We start from the raw sequence: 20,832 nt of genomic DNA on the forward strand, positions 1-20,832 counted from the left end.
TGGTTTCTTGGTTTTTAACAATATTCTTTGTTTTCTGGTAACTTCTAACCTAAAATGATTGCTTAAAGTCTTTTTGGAAGAAAATTTAAGCTGAGCTCAAAATCAAGATAACTAATTCAGAAAAGTATGTACATAAATCTTATAAGAACAACAAATAGAAAAAAGTTTTTAAAACAAATTAGCTCACAAGGTGCATTTTCAGTTGCAAATGCAGTTCCCAATGCTTTAATACCAGACGAAAACTTTTTGTATTGATCCCGGTGCGCTAAATATGAACCAGAAAATAAATACAAACAAAAAAATTGTAAAAAATATTTGGTCTTAACCAAAAATATTTACCTCGAGAAACTTTATCCCAGTCACTTTCTCCTATTTCAATCATTTTTCTTGTTGAATCATCCATATTTTTAATAAACTCCTTAAAAACCTCAACTTCTGCCTCTCTATAAAAATAATTATATATATATATATATATATACCATCAAAACTAAATTAAAATTAAATGATACCAAGTTTGAAAGCGTAAAAATTAAATTACACTTTATGCGGTGCAACATTCAAAGGAGGAGCACTGATTGTGAAAAAAAAATTAGCACCAATAACTTTGTCAACTTCTGCTTTACGCTTACCATCTTTCCACTCCTAAATTAAATATTTTTAAACACCTTATACTATTTTAAACTTTTGATCAAATCACATAAAAAAACAAACAAAACTGCTCGTCTGATTCTTTATGGAGTTTTTTAATATGGAGTTAAGAGCTCAACAATGCGTACTAAATTACCAATTTATTATTTTTGGAAAGTAAAAAAAATTTTTTTTTCTAAATAAAAAATAAATAAATAATAATAAAAAAAGACAACAAAAACCTTTTCTCTTGTTTCAGAGCAAGTGGAAATAAAATGCTCAAAGATTCTACTTTGAGCAAGAACAGGATGACGTGAAACCCTGCGCATCCACTTTTCCAGCAAATAACGACGTTTTAAAACAAGATCTTCAGAGTAACGACCTAAAAAATTTCCTTACAATATTTAAAAAAAACGTTTTAAATATCAAACTTTTTTTCTCATCAAAATATTCATCAAATAGAAAGATGTTTACCAGTAAGCTGTTTCTCAGGTAGAGGAGGAATAGAAATGCAAGGAAACTTTATCACCAGCCGCTCGTGTAACCAATCAAAATGCTTGAAACGATGTTGAACTGCTACTGCTTTGTTCTGTTTATTTAAAAGATTAAAAAATAATATATGGAATCAGTAAAATAAAAAAAATAATAAGATGAAAAAAATTAAAAACTTTTAAAGAAAGTCATTACTGATGGCTGTACGCTGTATGTTATATAACTTTTCATTCCTTTAAATTTACTCTTTTTTTCTGCTTCATTAACATTGATAGTGAATGGCGCAGGAATAGGTTGCCATGTGATACCGTCAGGACTTTCCTTAAAAAAAGTAACAGAATGTTTTAAAATGTTGCAATATATATATATATATATATATATATATATATATATATATATATATATATATATATATATATATATATATATGTATACACAATTTTTAAAATTTGTTTAAAATTTTTTATAAAAACCTAAAAACTCAAAATTTTTTTTAAAATAAAACTTTTTAATATTTTATTAACAATTTAAAAAAAACTGAAAACAACTAATGAGTACAACTAATGAGTACAACTTTATAAATAATTTAGTTAACGAAATGCAATATTTATAATAAGTTACTTAACTAAAATTAAATTGTAATATGTAATTAAATGGCAATAATTTAGAGAGATATTCTTTACAGCTTATACAAAAAAAACCTTAATAATCATTAAACTACTATGTATCTGCAAAAGTTTTTCGATCATATATTTTTATAGTCATTAGGTTAATTCTGCATTTGTTTTCTTTGAAGACTATTTTTGAGTTAAAACAAGAGTAACCAAGTTGTGATTCAATCTTATTATGAAAAGAGGTGTCTAACCTAACCAAGTTGTGGTTTAACCTTAAATGTAAGTTCCTCAATCCAATACTCTAACTAGCAAGCTAGAGTATTAGATTTATAACTATAATTTATTAGTATTAGACAACTTCAACAAGCTTAGTTGCTTAAATACTATCATTGAAGAGAAAAGAGAAAATTTTTTTTTCATTTTATAATTTTTATAAATTAATTAAAATAAAAGTCAACTTTATAATTTCTACTTGAATGCTACTTGAATGTTAACTTGAATTTTAATTTAATGTTGCTGAAATGTTGACTTAATGTTGTTTGAATGATAGCTTAATTTTGTGTGAATGTTAACTTAATGCTATAATTGTGTGTGTGTGTGTATATATTTAGGCCTCCGCAGGAGTAAATGAACAAGAGGCCGTAGAAAAATTCTCCTAAAGCAAACATGGCATTCCATGGTAGCTGCTCCTTTAAACAGCTTCTTATCTTAATTCTTAGGCTCTTACAGTTAGTCCAATCTAATCAAAAACATTTAAATTTAAATCAGCGCTCTTTTTGAAGTTTTTTTTTTTTTTGCAACAACCTTGCCTTTTTAAAAGCATTGTAGTTTATCATGCAGTTAATTTTTTTTTGTATTTTTAAAATGACTCTGTGTTTTTTATTTTAGTTACAACAATATTTATACTTTTGTGAGAATAAATTGCTTCCATAAACGGTTTTAGGGGAGCATGGCCAAGAGCAAGGACTATGCTAGTTTCGATTTATTACCTTTCATCATTGAAAAGAACTGTTTGCATTTATAAGTACTGCCAAACACACAAATCAATCTTCTTGCAAATTTTCTAAGCTGTTAAAAATGGTCTTCTTTAAGGTATTTATTGTACAGCTATTCACGAAAGTTAAAATGATTGCAAAATTTTTATCAAGTATGTTTGGTTTTTGTTTAATAAAAAAAAACTGTAAAATAATATCGAATTAATTTTTTTTATTTATTAAAGAAAAAGTAATTAGCTTTAAAATGAATATGAACATATTATAAAAATTTTAATATTTAGTTAGAAAAAAACAATTACAAAAAACCAAAGAGGAAAAATGAAAAAATCATAAATGAAAAAATAAAGCAAAATTAATATTTAAAGTTTTTATAAAAAAGATAAACTCGTTTATGCATTTATTCAACTAATTTCAGGCACATCACATGAGGTACCTTCAGCCAGTACTCATTCAAAAGTTAATTAAAATGCTGAGTTGATTGAATTTCATGGTATGTCAGTTGATTGTCGATCCAAGACCAAATATTTTCAATTAGGTTAAGATCTGGTGATATAGGGCACCAGGGCATCACATTGAACTTTTTTTTCAAAAAATATTCTTTGATTGAGTGAGCTGTGTGAGCTGAAGCCCCGTCTTGTTGAAAGATGAACTGCTTGCTTCTGCCATACAAGTGTCTGATTGATGGAACTAAACACATTTCCAATGTGTTCTTGTAGGTATATTGATTAATTCGGCTTTTGTACAGCTCACAGAAGCCTATACCTTTGTGAGAAAAACATCCCCATATGCCAACCGAACCTCCACCGCTTTGTGGACGATGTTGCAAATCTTTTGAGATTCTTCCCTTGCGGTTTACGACTTGAAAATTAGCTTCATCACTCCAAATAACTTTTGCCCACTGTTCTACAGACCAGTCTAGCCTTTCTTTGGACCACACTCGTCGTTTACATTTATCTGTGATTGAAAGAATAGGTTTTCTAGCAGCTATCTATGTTCCAATACCTTTGTCCAACAATGTTCGTCTCACGAGCTCTCTGCTAACTTTTGGATTATTTTTTGACTCGTTGAAGATTTGTGCTAGCTTTTTGTAGCTGAGTCTGGGGTTTTCTCTGCTCATTCTGAATATACCACTTTTGTCATGGTTGCGGAGTTTGGATGGTCTTCCAGTACGCGGCATGTCGGAGACCTCTTCGGTAAGTTCCCAGGTTTTGATGGTTTTTCGAACATATTCTGAAATCTGAAGTATTTTGCCTATTTGAACATTTGTGTGTTTTTTGTCCTCGCCATACAAATAACTTGCCACTTAATCTCACTAGAAACTGATTTTTTACCTATTTGCACGCAATTAAAATTAATTTGAAATTTACAATATTTCAAGTTGATTTTTAATGAATTAAAAGCTGCCTGATGATGCTGTGATGAATTTTTTGATTGTAAACTACTCATTTTAACTTTATTTAAAAATAAAAAAAATTTTCGCGCCGGATTTATTAATAAATTAGCAAATTATTGATCCTAAATAAAATCGTTTAAACTTTTGTGACACCTCTTAATTTGCATCACCTACCTTTTAATTAAATTTCTGAGTAAACAGTGATGAGTCGAAACCTACTTTTTTTAATTCTATTAACAAATAACCTATTTACCAAATTGGAAAAAAAAATTATTTTGATAAAATCTATTTCCGTTAGTTCCGTTAATCTATTTCCGTTATTTTTCTTGAATAAAAACCTATTTCCGTTAGATTTTTATTCAAGAAAAACTGAAGATTAGATCTTAAAATTCTGTAATCGTTTAAAATTTCGTGAATAGCTGTAGATATTGCACAGCTTCACATCTTCAAATTTAGATTTTAGGAGTAAATTTTCTTGAATCATAATCAATTCCATTTGCAAACGTATTGGAGCATTTCTTATATTACTTTTTATTAGAGCAGCAAATAAATTTAAACAGTTATTCATGTTTTTGAAATCGCTAAATCTGTTTAAAATGCTCTGAAAATAGCATGGGTTCTTCACCATATTGAACAAAAGTAATATTTTTATACGCAGAGAGCGTAGTGAAATGGTAACTATAACCTGATAGCATATGTGCCTCCCAAAAGCACAGATGCTTTGAAGTTTTAAATTTAAATCATTCAAATTGCCTGTAAGGTTGACCAGAAATGTCACATATCCTTTTTGGGTCACTTCAAATAACGGTTTATCTTTTATTTGCATAAATTATGCAATCTCATTTCTGATCTTGTAAAACCGTTTAAGTGCTTTACCTTTGCTTAGCCATCTGACTTCACAATAATATGTTACATCGCCATGTTCAGTCAATATTTAATTCAGAAATGCCTCGAACTGACAATGGTTAAGTCCTTGGGATCGAATAAAACTGATGTTTTTTACTACCACATTCATAATAATTTGGAGTCAAATGGACTTACAACACAAGTTCTGTTAGTGGATAATCCAATAAAGGACTATCAAATCATGTCTTTGCACATTTAATTCAGTTGCTTTTCCATTCAAAAGTCCGATGAAATCTTATGTAAGTCAATCTTATAAAGTGCACTGTCTGTGCATACTCCAACTAATTTTGACCATGGCAGGCTAAAACTTGTGAATACCTTTTAAAATTCATTAAAAATGTCCTTTCCTTTTGTGGTTCCTTTCAGTGACAGATCCAACATTTTTTAGTGTTTGAGATAACTAAGCTAACTTCCAGACATGGAGCAAACTCCAAACATTTGCATGTTTTTAATTACTCCAAATAATGATACTTTGCAAAAAAAATTGCAATGATTGGAGGCTGGGAACAAAAAAGCCCTAAATTGCATCCCCTCCCCCCTGCCCTTAACATGAGAGTAACAAGTTGATAAAATAATTTTATTGCTATTATATATTGCTCTCATGTTTGAGGCAGGGGGGATGAAATATTAGGGCAAATTGTTCCCAGTGTCCAATCATCACAATTATTTTGCAAAGCATTATTATTTGACATAAGTATAAACATACAAATGTTTGGAGTTTTTTTTATTTTTTACATTTTAGTTTCATTTGTTAGTTCATTTTTACATAATGAGAGTAGATAATAATTAATACACTTTATAAAGTAAGCAAATGCAACTTACATTTGAAAAACTAGGTATCTGAAAGAAGATCAGTAAGATCATATCGTCAGAACCTTATACTAGTGTAAACAAAGTATTAGGTTATGAAGTAACTCTAAGTACAACATAATAAAATAATATATACAAACACATATCACTTTGTAGTTTAGGTAATAAAATTTATTAAATATTTCCAAAATATAAATATTATTTTCAAATTTTTATAATATAGGAGAGTAAAAGATTTTAAAGCTTAATTTTAAAAAGATGCATAAAAGTAGGTAGATCAAAACTAAAATTAGGCAAAACATTTTTATTTCAAAAATGTGTATATATATATATATATATATATACACATTTATATATATATATATATATATATATATATATATATATATATATATATATATATATATATATATATATATATATATATATATATATATATATATTTATAATATAGGAGAGTAAAAGATTTTAAAGCTTAATTTTAAAAAGATGCATAAAAGTAGGTAGATCAAAACTAAAATTAGGCAAAACATTTTTATTTCAAAAATGTGTATATATATATATATATATATATATATATATATATATACACACATTTATATATATATATATATATATATATATATATATATATATATATTTTTATAATATAGGAGAGTAAAAGATTTTAAAGCTTAATTTTAAAAAGATGCATAAAAGTAGGTAGATCAAAACTAAAATTAGGCAAAACATTTTTATTTCAAAAATGTGTATATATATATATATATATATATATATATATATATATATACACATTTATATATATATATATATATATATATATATATATATATATATATATATATATATATATATATATATATATATATATATATATATATATATATATATATATATATTGTAGGGGATAGTGCAAATTCATGGATCTGCTACAGGTAGGGAGCGCGTATCTATTATTTCAGCTCAAAAAAAAACAATTGTCATCTAGTTATAGATTGACAGAATAAAAGAAAATTAATCATTTTTGTAAGGTAAGTTGTCATAAAATTCAGGGCAATTCTTGAGATAACACTTTTTAACTGTTGTAAATGTTCATACTTTGATTTTGAGATTTCAGTAAAAAGTTGCAATTTTCAGTAAACAGTTTTGGTGGAATCACTGGTTGAACTCTTTTTGGTTTAAATTGTTCATCATAACTTAGTTTGAAATCTATTGTACCATTGGGATTGTATTTTAGAACTCTGATATCAACCACACATTTTGCTCCAGTACCTCTTCCAGGACGGATTGTATCATAAATAAGGTAACTTTTAATACCGTAATCTTTAAAAAATGTATGGTCTACCATTGCTACCTCATATGGAGATGGATTGCGTCTAGCTTCTTTGGTAACTAAAGAGTATTGACTAGGTAAAAATATTTCAAGATGTTCTAACTTTCTTTCTATTACCAAATGAACAGAATCTACCTCCATTTGAGTATGACCCTTTTCTAAAAATTTTTGTGTGATGACTACTTTTTTTTGCATTGCCAATTGCAGAAGTGCGTTCGAAACAATGGCATTTCTATTTTGTGATGTACATCCATCAGTAAAAACTATAAGATCTTTTGGGATTCATCAATGATTTTATTTAAATAATCAACAAAAAATGAAGTGTAAATTGATGCCTTCAAATCAGTAGTTGTCTCATCAAACCAATAACACTTTACTTTATTAGTACCAAGATTGTATATTGTAAAATTACAAACCATCAGTTTTGTTTTAAAATACAATGCACTGGCTGTCAAGTATGGACATAATTTCACTGCTTGTAAATCAGCAGTGATAACGTGAACTGTTCCATTTTTCGCAGCTATTTTGTCTAAAGCTTTTTCCTGTCTAGACATGTTGTTGATACTCTTGCTCTGTAATATTTTCTGTTTTATATGAACAACATAGATCACATGCATCTTTCTTTGGTTGAAATAAAGTTATGTTTTCAAAACATCTTCAAATAGTTTTCTGGAAGCCACTCTCTGTCCATTTTTTGTAGCATTTTTAACGTAGATACGATTGAGCTTACGCTTAGACTGTATTATGGGTTCTAGATACAATTTTTTCAGTTAGTACCTAACTATCCACTCTTTAATACCCAATGTTCCTAAAAACATCTTTAAACATACTCTCATTTTGTTGTTATTTAATTTTAAATAATAAAAAACTTTTGTAATACTTCGCCTTGTATTAGTTTCAGTAGTTTTTCTTTTAGTCGATTTTTTATCAACTAAAGATGAAACAAAGATTTTCTTGGCTATCCAGCCCATCTCTCAAAATTTTTTAAAAATATCTAATCTTACACTTTCTGTAAACTTTTTGCAGTTAATCACATTACTTTGTAAGCATTTGTTTGATTTACAAGCCTCTCCAAGTTTTTGTGCAGGTCTTACAGCATCTTGTAAAAATTTTTCCTCACCAATCTTTCTAAAACCTATGTATTCATGACCTAGCATTCTCAAATTCTAATTCCTAAATCTTTTTGAAGACATTTGTTCTGCTTTTCATTTCCTTTCCCTAGATTCAACTGCTACTTCAGGTTCCAAATTTTTTTCTTGAAAAAAATCGTTATTGCTGTCTATTGATAGAATGAAAGCTATCTGTTCAACATTTGTTATTTCAGATATTGGATTGTTATTTGGATCAGCAACAGAATCATCTACTGAAAAGTCAAAAGTTGGTAATTCACTTGGTTAACTATTGTTTTCAGTATCTACAAACTCTGCAAAAACATATGGTAAATTATCAGTCATTTTCTTTAAAGTTTTCAATGTCATAACTTGATGTATTTTATCTTCTTGACAAGAGTTTGGTGCTATTCACCATTTTAATCTTAATAATCTAAAAAAAATTAGCTATATAAAAATAGAAAAAATAATCATAATGATTTATATATTTTGGTGATATTTTTAAATAAGAAATGCATTTATATAAAATGGCTAACATACAAAATGTTCACTTTACAATATTCAGTCATTACTAATGACTGAATATTGTAAGGTAACTGCGCTAATGACATTAAGATGAAAATTTAAACAGAAAATATTTTAAAATGCTAATTTTATTTAAAATTATTTAAAATGCTAATATAAACAAAACTAGTAGACTCCCATCATATTCAATTTAGAATTAGGAAAACTAATCCTATACAAAAGGTATAGTCCTGCAATTAGACAGATATTAATAATAAAAAGTAGTATTAATCGACAAAATAACAAACACTTTTTTTCTCTTTATAAAAACTTGGTTTTTAAAAATTGATTAAACTTAATGAGGCAACTTTTTAAAGACACGTTTTTTTGTAAAAAGAGTTTTTACAAAAATGGTAAACAAACAAAAAAAAATTTTTTTTTCTTTATTACATTTGTATATAGACAATAAAACTAAAACTTACCTGATGTGGTGTTGATTATTTTCAATTATAAACCGAATTTAACTTCATGTCAAATTAACAACAACATTACAGATAGGCTCAAGATGATAACCGATCACACATGCGGTACTGATATTTACCCCAGATATACAGTTGTTCTTAGGCAATATCCTGCATCCTATAGGTTAAATGAAAGTAACCTCAATATTGGTGGCTGCCAATTAGAATTCTCCGTACATTGCCCACAAAATCTCAAATTGGCTACATTTGTCAGATACGCCGTATTATCCAATGCTAGTTACGCAGATTTGCACTATCCCCGACAATATATATATATATATATATATATATATATATATATATATATATATATATATATATATATATATATATATATATATATTTATATATATAGTCTTGCATGGTAGTCAAAAATTTTTCTCTATAAACTGTAGTTTTAAAGAGAGCGCTAATAAACCAGACCAGAAAAAGTTTAAAATCTTAATTAAAAATTTTTTTTCCTCCTAAACGACAGATTGCTTGCCCAAACCAAGCCCTCAGTTGATGTAGCGGCACTTCCTTGTAGCAGCAGGCTATAAGATAGTTGATGTAGCATCACTCCACACATGTTTTAAAAATATATTGTATTAAAGCAAAAACAAAAACACAACTAATTAAAAAAAAAACTTTCTAGTCATTATTATTGCAGTTTTTTAAAAAACAATAAAACTTAATGTAGTTCTGCATTAACTTAATTGTTTTAACTTTTTGTCTAAGTCGCATAATTGTTGCTAAAAGAGACTTTTTTACCATATAAAACAATGACTATTTTACCGCTCAACTTGTTTCTCCGTGCAGCAGCCTTGTTTATCAAGGTTAATGTATTGGAGTTATAGAGTTGAGAGAAAGTTATAACTACAATTAGGTAGCCTCCTCGTCTGTAATGGCCTTCTCGGCCTTGGGGAGGTGAGTTAACAAAAAAAAAAAATCTATTTAGACTACGAGTTAAGAATTATATATATATATATATGGGCTTGGCCAGGAAGGCATGCGATTTCACATCATAATATGACCATGCAAATACTATTTGATTTTACTTAACTTGACCATGGCTGTTAAAATGTTTTGAAAATTTGTATACATTTTAAAAACGCGCTAAAAAAACTTAACTTCTAACTAAATCTTAACTTAACTAAAAAGAAACAAAAAAAAACTTATCATTAAGGAAGCAAATAAATCTAAGTAAAAAAAACAAAACAAAAACAAAATTAAAATAACTTAACTAAAATTAAAATACCAAAGATAAAATTAAAATTTAACTGAAATAAATAATAAACTATAACAATAAGATTAAATTACATTTGGAATAAATAACTTTCAACCTTTTATCTTTAATGTTTTTGTAATATAATATTATGCGAAACCTTTTTCAAATAAAGTAATAACATACAATTGACAATTGTTGAATAAACGCACACATTTAATAGTTTAAAAAAATCTTTTTAACAATTCTTTGCACAAAAGAAAAAAAAGTTAAATTGTTTATTTAAATAATTGATATAATTTTTTATTTTTATTTAAAAACATTTCTAATAAAAATATAGTGCTCAAAGGAGCTAGCATCTTTAGTTCTATCAACCAAAACTCATTTTCGCTTGACTTTTTTGGAAAAAATCTTTTTATCTTTTCTGTCCGAGACATCTTGCACTTTCTTGCTAGTATATACACAAAACAGCATCACTAGATATATATATATATTTTTTTTTCCTCAAATAGGGACTAATTTCATAAATTTGTTTACTCAAACCTATTGTTTTAAGATTCTACTATACAAGAATTAAAAACAGCTTAGCAAAAACTGCTTACAATTGAAAAAAAAATGCTTCCAATAAATTACAAAAGTTAAAGTACTTGATTAAGGTTTGCAATACTAGATCCGGGGATCTCTCCTAATTTAAACCCCTGAAACCTTGTGATTATTTTAAAATATCCAGGAATTTAGAGATTTTAAGAATTTTAAAACTTAACTTTGTTTTGATTAAAATAAAATTTTTTATTTCATATCAAACAAAAGTATCAACAATAAAGTATGAAATTTTAATTCATACAATGCAAAGTTTACAAACAAAACACTTAAATGGAAACATTTTCTGCACAATAAAAAAAGTGAAACACCTATGTGTAAACTAAGCCATAAAATGCTGTTTAAAAAAAGGTACTATTTTTCTCTAGCAATATAAAAGATGCAATAAGAAATGAATTAAAATAAAAAACAGCGGAACTAAGTTTTCAATTTTACTTGATAAGTAGACATCAATTTGAAGTACCCATTATTTAAATTTACACAAATGACACAATATTTGGAATTTGGGTTTAGTTAGGATTGCAGAACAATGCCAGGTGAAAAGTGTGTAATTTACTTAAAGTAAAACTCTCCAAGCTTGGTTTAAATTCTGAAAATAGTATGCTTTATGACAAATAGCACCAGAGTCTATTTTATACATCAGAATTATTTCAATTTTATAGTGGACAATCAAAATCCTTCTCCAAAAGCTTGCTTCATATGATGTGAGAAAGTTTTCGAGATAATTAAATCTAACCAGATTATTAAAGTTATACTTAAAGGCCAACACTCTTTTTCATTTCCTCAGTAACATCTGTGGTATCTCAAGGTTCTATCTTTAGTCCTATTGTTTCTTATTTACATTAATAATCTTCCCGAATCAAATGTAAAACATTTAAACTGACTTTATTTACTGATGACTTAACTTTATACTTCTGTCTTGACAAAAAGTTTTCTTATTTTCATCACTTAGAACATGCAGCCAGTTTTTAATCTGAACCTCTTCTGTAACAGCTCAAAGCTTTCCGTTGCTTGTGAATTTTAACTCCAACAAAACTCAGTTATTTACTGGAAACAATTGTAATATTGTCAACAAACTTATACTGATGAAAAGCAACCCTCTCACTGACCGCTACTTTACACCTTCTAGAATTATCATTCACTATTGACCTCGAATGGAAAATATATATTCAATCCATTGCAAAGTTTGTATTTGCTAAGGTTGCTTCTCTTAATTGTGCTCATCATTTTCCTCTTATTCGTTACTGTTACATATGTTGTCATGTGTTACATTGTTGTCATGTTTGGGCTAGTTTTTCTAATTATGCTCTTTTTCTTTAAAGTCCAAAAATGCATTGTAAATGTAAATAGACCTGCTCTATCTGCCAAGATTGAGCCACTGTCCCATCACCATAAGGTTGCATCTCTTTTCTTACTACAAATACTTTTATTGCTGTTGCTCAAACAATTATCTACAGTTCCATCAACCAAAAATCATTGTTGCTTGATTTATTGTTCAGCAAAGTTGCATCATTTTACTGTATGTCCATTGATGTTCTAAAAAATTTTAATCATCTAGTTTTTTCCTTGCACGATAACGCTTGACTTTTTCCTGACTCAAACAACCTACAACCTTTAAAGTCTTTAGTCAACCATTTTCTAAACAACAGGGCTCAAATTAGGCATCCAGAATTTATTTAAAAAATTAAACACCCGCTTTTCACACCTTTGCGATTAGTTTTTTCTTAAAAAAATATTTTTGCGATTTTTTTTTTTTTTTTTTTGTTTTCTTTTCTAATTAAGCGTTATTTTTGGCCATTCTAAAAAGTAATATTTTTGTCATGCTAAACTTATCTTTTGAATATAAGTATGATCTTTGTTGTCTTGCACGGAGATTTTATTCAACACAAAGCGCTGTTGAACTTAAATTGCTCTAAATCTCTGAGTAGAAGCCAACATTATTTTAAAGTTATACTTAGTTTGATTTACTGAATGGATAAAGTACATCCAGGCTTGGTCGGGAAGCGGGAGCGATCATTCTCAATTACTGACCACGCAAATAATATTTAGTTGCAAAAAACTGGCCAGATTTTTTTAGTCATTTTGAGAACATTTAAGTTTATGTATGTCCGTAACACAAAAAATTTTTGTTTTACAGACATACATAAACTTGAATGTTTTCAAAATATCTTGGTGGGAAAGAACAAAAAGAATATTCGTGAACAACTAAAAACCCGCCAAATCTATGAACAAACTAACTCTATTGGTTCAAAAAATACGCTGACTAAGTGAAATAAAGTTCTAGAGTACTCTGTTTAAATGTTTAAAAATTTGTTTAAATGTTTAAAATGTTTAAAAAATTGTATTATTCGAGATTTGTTAAGTGTTGAGATTTCTAGCATAAATTGTTGTAAGAATATATTATCAAACGAACGATTACTTTAATACTATGGCTCATTCTTGGAGCCACATCTGTAAAGCCGTAAATCTTTTAAACTATTATTTGTTTACAAAAATAAATGTTTTAAATATATATTTTTTAAATTGTCAAAATTTTGAAAGTTTATTATATATCATAGATTTTATTAGTATATTCCTATTTTTTATTTAAAAAGAATTTATCTGTTTTTTTATTCTAATGTAATCTTTTAAAGCAATTTTTACGATTTATTTTGTAAACAAAAAAACTTTCAACAATAATTGTGTTTTCAATGAAATTATTAATAATCATCAAAGTTAATAAAACTAATTATGAAATAAACATACAAGAAGTTTCTGGTTACTAAACACAAACATGAATACAAAGTAACTCGCGGGTGAGCAAGCACCGTTTCTGAGGTCACGACAGAACATAAATATATATATATATATATATATATATATATATATATATATATATTTATATATACATACATACATACATATATATATATATATGTATGCATGTATTAATTTAAAAAAAATTTTATAAAACTTAATTAGTAAGTTTTTTTCAATAAAAATAGTTTTTATATTCTAAAAAGAATTTATTGAACAATTTAAAGTTACATTAATACTTTGTATGCATGCCTTTAGCCTTTAGTAACTTGGTAACCACGCATAAGCTTGGTGGGTTGTCAACACTGCTATAAACATAAAGGTGGTCAATCACCTGTTGTAAGGAGAATTTTTACTGTAAATACATTCATCAATGTACATTCATGAAAATAAAAGCTGAAGTTAAGTTTAATTAAATCATTATGGTTAACCATTAGCATATTAATGTTTATTTACTATAACTTCCATATTTTAATGTATAAAAAGTCTGATTACAAATTGTTTTGTTTTTTTCTACAGATTTTTACAGAGGTTATGGGGAGAACCAAAGATCTTTCACCTAGAAAAGTTGCTGTTACTAAAATATTGCTTGAAGAAAAAATGTATTCACAACGAGAAATAGCTTCGAGACTGCAAATTTCACAGAAATCTGTAAGCCGTATCAGCCAGGCTATTAAAAATAGGCAAGATTACAATTCTGCACGACAAGGAAATTATGGACGCAAGTCCAAAGTGAGCCCGAGAACTCAACGCAAACTTATCCATATGGCTAAAGTGAATAGAAGAGCCACTGATGAAGACTTAAAAAAGTCCTTGGAGAAGTATGGTATTGATATTTGCAGTTCTACAATTAGGAGAAGGCTTATTAATGCAGGTCTTCCAGCACGTCGGCCAAGAAAGAAAGCCAAAATAACAAGGGCAATGGCTAAAAAAAGGGTTAACTGGGCCCATGAGGTTAAATCTTGCTTTGGAAGTGATGGAGTAAGGTGAGTAACTTAAACCTTTCAATAGTTTTTCTTACACATGCTTCTTTAAACAAAAATTTCTAATCTAACACCAACCAACTTATGTTCCTTTTTCTTTCACACTTAACCGTCAACTTTCAAGATCTTTTCATTACTCATCTGCCAATTCCGGTCAATACTCAGCTTTGTTATTGCAGTCTGTTATATTATCTGATTACAGGTCTGCTTCTCTGATGAATCCATGTTTTCAATATGTGATGAAAGCAGTCAATATGTGAGGAGACCTTCAAACAAAGAGTTTTCTGAGACTTGTGTTGCTCAGACTGTGAAGCGACCTACCACAGTTATGGTGTGGAGTATCATCTCAGCCAAAGGCACAGGGCGTTTATATATTGTTGAAGGCATAATGAATCAGCACCAGTATAAGAAAGTTTTGGAAACAAGACTTGTGCCCAATTGAGAGACTGGTTTCCTGATGGAGACTGTGTTTTCATGCATGATGGTGCACCATGCCATAAAGCCAAGTTAGTGACAAAGTGACAATTTTGACAGAAAACCATGTACAAACATTGCAATGGCCAGGAAACAGCCCAGATATGAACCCCATAGAGAACTTATGGGCGGTTGTTAAGAAAAGGCTAAAGAAAACCAGCATTACCACAAAAGTTCAACTGATTGAACAACTTATCAAAATATGGCACCATGATGAGGAAATAAAAAATAAATGTCCAGTTATTGTAGAAAGCATGCCAAAGCGTATAGAAATGTTACTTAAGGCTAAAGGCATGCATACAAAGTATTAATGTAACTTTAAAATGTTCAATAAATTTTTTTTAGAATATGAAAACTATTTTTATTGAAATATATATACATATATATATATATATATATATATATATATATATATATATATATATATATATATATATATATATATATATATATATATATATATATATATATATATATATATATAGAAAGTTATTAGATATAAAGAAAAGTTTTTAAGTTTGAGATATTGGTTTACTAACTCTAATTATTGTCAAATGATAAACAATAGATCAATTGTTATCAAGTAAAAGAAATTAAAGTAGAGTATTTAGTATTTAGTAATTAAAGTAATTTAGTAATTTATTATTATTATTATTATTTAAATTAAATTTTTAAACTATATATTTAGTAATTAAATTAATAATAGTAATTAAAATTAAATATTTAACAAACTCTGTTAAATAAATTCAATTATACAATTATAAATTGCATAAAACATAATTTATTACAGTATGTCGTTTTTATTCTGAACCCATAATTGGTTGAATCTATACTATTTTGAATATTTCAGTTGCCATTCTTACAAACGTGTTACTTTTTTATGTTTTAAATAAAAATAAAATTAAAAAGCCCATCCACTAAACATCATCAGAGATATTGTGAAGCAGTTCCGCTTTTTTCTTCACAAAGTATTTCTAGCCTTTTTAGTTGATATTTATCTAGTCAATTTAATTTCTACAGTAACTCAATGATTTAATTATTTCATTTGTTCATCTTACTAAGAAGAATTGTTTCAAATATGTTAAACTTTTCAAACTACGCAAAACAAAAATAGTTATTTAAAAAATTAACCTTTTTATTTATAAAATAATTTAGCTGAAATAAAACTAAAAATAGCATTAGTTTTATTAGAATCTTAATAGACTTTTTGGGGTCGGGGCTATTTTTATTTTTAAGGCCTTTTTTATGTGCCACAGCATAAAAATGACAAAAAAAAAAGGTCTTCTTGACTACTTCGGGGCCCCTAACATTGCGTGGCCCGGGGCTATAGACCCCTCAAACCTAACCCTACTTAATCCAGCAATGGAAATAAGACATATAATTAAGTATATAAATAAAAATTATATTATACTCTTTGATAAATAAAAGAACATTTGTTTCCTTATTAAGCAATCGTAAGATGTTACTTTATATAAAAAATGTAATTTTATAAAAAAATTATAAAAGAGCAATATTTCAAAAAAATTTGTTCTAAACCTAACTTATTTTGCTTTAAGTTTTTTCGTGTAAAAGTTATTTTCTTTTCCTGGTTTTTTTATTTTATTGTAATTGTCTCTCATTGGTCCAATTATTCATTTTTGCACTTTTTTTGTTTTGTTTTTTGAATTGTTCTCAAAATGACTTAAAAATCTGTCCAGTTTTTTGCAACTAAATATTATTTCCATGGTCAGTAATCGAGAGTGATCACTCCCGCTTCCTGACCAAGCCTGTACATCACAGTAAATTTACCTTAAAACTAAATCAAAACAATCAGTTAAGTTACTACAGTAACTTGCAGTTACTCAACTATTAAATTTACCTAATATACTCAAAGACTCACAAAAATTAACCATACAAATGTTTCTATTTATATCTTATATGTTGTTAACACATAATAAAAGCTTCTAACTAAAAATTATTTTAAGAAGAATTCTTGAAATAAATATAAAAAATTTTTTATATTTTATTTAAAGTGGTATCAAGATCAAACATTTTCTGTAAATATGCAAGTTGTTTTTAGGAATTTTACTTAAAACAAATTCTATTTGAACAAAAGAATTTTAGCCTTATAAAATTCTCTTATTCAAATAATTTTGCAAATGAAATTTGAAATTGAAAAAAAATTGGAAAAATTTAAAAGAATTTTAATGCTCAATAATTATAAATTTAATTCAGCCGCGTCCGTAATACCCAGCATAGCAAGAATTGTTGCTGAAAGTTAAACATATATCTAGTCACATTACCAATATCATATTTAGAATATATTGAAAGTGAAGAAGAAAGTTTTATTTAAACATTTTGAAAAAAGTTTTAAAAGAAAGTTTTATTTAAATGTTTTATGAACATTTTATGTAAAATTTTGAAAAGTTAATTTTTTTCAAATTAATTTTGTTTTTTGAAAATAGTTTTAAAAGTAGAAACATTCTATTGCAAACATTAAATCAGTGATTGTAAAAGTTAAATTACAAAAAATTAAAGTTAAAATTAATAAATTATTTTACTTCTGTTCCAAGAGATTTTTTCTAAAAAAATAATTTAAGCATATTCTTAAATTTAAGGAATTTTAATTCAATTTATTAAATCAAATTTTTTTACGAAACAATTTGAATGAAAAAATTGAATGAAAAACTTAATTATACTTAAATTTTTATTAGTATGCTAGATCAAGAAATAATAAATTATAAAAAATATGGTATCTGATGTTTTTTTGCTTTGATCTTATTCTTTTGGTCTATAGATCATAGACTCGTATGGTCTATAGGCATATTGTTGTGCTAATATGAAGTTTAATGTTTTATGACGATAATGTTTTAATATATTAACTAGAACAATTCCATTTATTTATTTTGTTTTATTTCAAACGTCTTTTATGTTATTAAGGTTATAAACTGTATAAATCAGCAATAAGACAGCGCCATGAAGTTGTTTTACATTAACACAAGCTTTTTATATTGTTAAAACAATTTTGCAGTTTGTTTTATTGTTGTTTTATGGCTTTTTATAATAACAATTAAAGACTTTTTAAAAATAACATGTCTTTTATCATCAGCATGAACGTATTAAATAGTTTTCTATGACTAATTAAAGTGGTTTAAATATTGTAACATTTGTGTTTTTAATTTTACTATTTTAAGTATCATGTTAAGAAAAACAGTAAAAGTAATATCTTAATAGTATTAAATATGTTACTTGCTCATTACACTATAACTGTAACTTTAACAAACTTTAAATTATAACTTAAGCTGTAAATTATAACAGTAACTTACGCTATTTTAAACTCTGCCAAACAAGAAAATTATAGGATAATATTTAAATATGAGAGATAATATGTTAAAAAAATAACAACTACAAACTAATCTACAAAAAATACAACTTTATACTAACGCATAACCCCCCCCCTCATTATTTTTTGCAATTAGATTTTTTTGTGTTAATTCAAGCCCTATTCTTTGTTTTCTAGTAAATGCCAAATTAATAGTGGTTGCTTGCAGACTTGTTGAGAGCAAATTAGTTTTGGAAAAAAATAATGGATATAGTAAGTATGAAATTGTTTTTGAACCTGCTAATTCCAGAAAAAACAGCTGTGAATGTGCTTTGTCTTGATGAAAACCTTATAACTGCTGGCATTACGTTGGTGTTTATGCTATCGCTGCAGTGGTGGCGCAGTTGTTAGCTGGCTCAGAACCAAGAGGTTCATGATTTGATACCGGCTCTAGCCCAATAAGCAACATTGGCAAGAAAGGAGGCATGAACTTCCTGGTGAATACTCATCTGTGGTGCTCTGTGATAAGACCGATAGGTCTTCTTGGAGCACTTTAAAAACTTAAAAAAAATTTAGAGGACTAATTACTACAGTAAGTTGTCAAATTTTTTAATGCATTAGCCTCCAGAATGAAAGAGCAAGGGCCTGAATTAAGTAGTTTACTGCATTGTCTACATTATTGAGTAAACAAATTAAACCCTAAACAAATAGCTGATGCTTTTAAAACATATATTTTAAAAATATAAAAAATTATGTGATAACTTTTAAATAGATTAAAAGTCACCAACTCAAATCATCCTTAGACTATGTTAAAGATTTAATCAAAGAAGATATCAGCACAGAAAGAAATAAAGCATCTAAAACTCTTAGTGAGCTAAAAAATAAAGCCTTAAGAAAAAGCTTTCAAGCAATAGCCAGAAATTCTTTATCAAGATTAAGTGAACCTCTGACTTAAAAGTGGTTGTACACAGAGTGATTAACTTAAAAAAGTTAATGATTTTTTAATGAAAATTAAACCAACAAGCATAGTCAAAAAGAGCATTTTCTGCAGGACCAAGCTTATTTTCTAAAGATAAAATAAATTATTTTATGTTCAAGTTATTTTACTAAAATATACTGAATTTAGTTATGATTTCTTTTCTTAATTTCGAAAGACAAAATAACCCTGAGATTTGCTGAGAATTCTGGGATTTTAAAATTCTGAATACTGGGATAAGAAAATTTTCAAGTTTTTGCAAAAAAAAAAAAATTTTTTACCTAATGCTTTCATGTTTAGTTATATTTTATAAAACTAAACATTTTATTATAATTAACAATTTCTAGAAAAAATTTAGAAATCGAAAAACCAACAAGTGTTGTTGTGCCACCAATACAAATAAATTGTACCTCAGTTACCTGAGTAACCCTGACTAAATAAATTGTACCTCAGTTACTAAATGGTCATATTGAGAGATATTAGTTTCAGGTAACTTTCCAAGTAGAAAATCTTCACCACCTGATTTCACAAAGTTTGAAAACCTAAAAATACTCTCATATTTTTTTAACAAATTAAAATTTATTTCACCTACTTAACAAGTTATTATTTATATATTTATTATATTATCTTTCCTTTTTTATTTGTTAGTGTACTCTTATTTATTTATATTTATTAATTTCATACAGCAACTTCATTTTTTTTAAACTGTTAATAAAATATATTGTATTTATTATTGAATTGTTATACAATAAATTGTTGTACAATGATAAATAATTCAGAATTTAGTGATCGAGAATTTAGCAGTACAACCAAGTCCACAAAATAATTTTTAATGACTTGACAACAAAAATTTATTGACTCAACTTATTCCTTTACATAATTTTAGTGGTGCAATCAAGTTGGTAAAATGATTTTTGTAATAAAAAAACTTAAAACATGCTTTTAGTAACAAAACTAAAATGACAATTTTAGTTAGACAAATAAGTTGACTGATAGTTCACAACCAAATCATTTCTCACATTTAAAGATAGTTCACAACCAAATCAGATCTCCCATTTACAGATAGTTCACAACCAAATCATTTCTCACTTTAAAATAAACTTATATTGCATTAAAAAATGGCCTGTGTAATTTCTAATGCTTTTAAAAAAAATAAAATGCTTTTGAATAAAATCTTTAAAAAAAAATTCAAAC

At 27.0% G+C, this 20,832-nt stretch overlaps 1 protein-coding gene across 1 annotated transcript in view; it reads right to left on the reverse strand.

The window, feature by feature from the left end:
• LOC136071795 (sorting nexin-9-like) overlaps positions 1 to 20,832 on the reverse strand; it is a 57,212-nt gene that overhangs the window by 13,949 nt on the left and 22,431 nt on the right. The window contains exons 5-11 of the mRNA XM_065797099.1: positions 20,087 to 20,180; positions 1,315 to 1,440; positions 1,102 to 1,216; positions 870 to 1,009; positions 539 to 642; positions 340 to 443; positions 188 to 265 (exon numbers count right to left, since the gene is read on the reverse strand). Of these exons, the coding sequence (XP_065653171.1) occupies positions 188 to 265; positions 340 to 443; positions 539 to 642; positions 870 to 1,009; positions 1,102 to 1,216; positions 1,315 to 1,440; positions 20,087 to 20,180 (761 nt within the window). The remainder of the gene's footprint in view (positions 1 to 187; positions 266 to 339; positions 444 to 538; positions 643 to 869; positions 1,010 to 1,101; positions 1,217 to 1,314; positions 1,441 to 20,086; positions 20,181 to 20,832) is intronic.

This window comes from Hydra vulgaris, chromosome 05 (genome assembly GCF_038396675.1).
Source record: "Hydra vulgaris chromosome 05, alternate assembly HydraT2T_AEP".
Taxonomy (NCBI): domain Eukaryota; kingdom Metazoa; phylum Cnidaria; class Hydrozoa; order Anthoathecata; family Hydridae; genus Hydra; species Hydra vulgaris.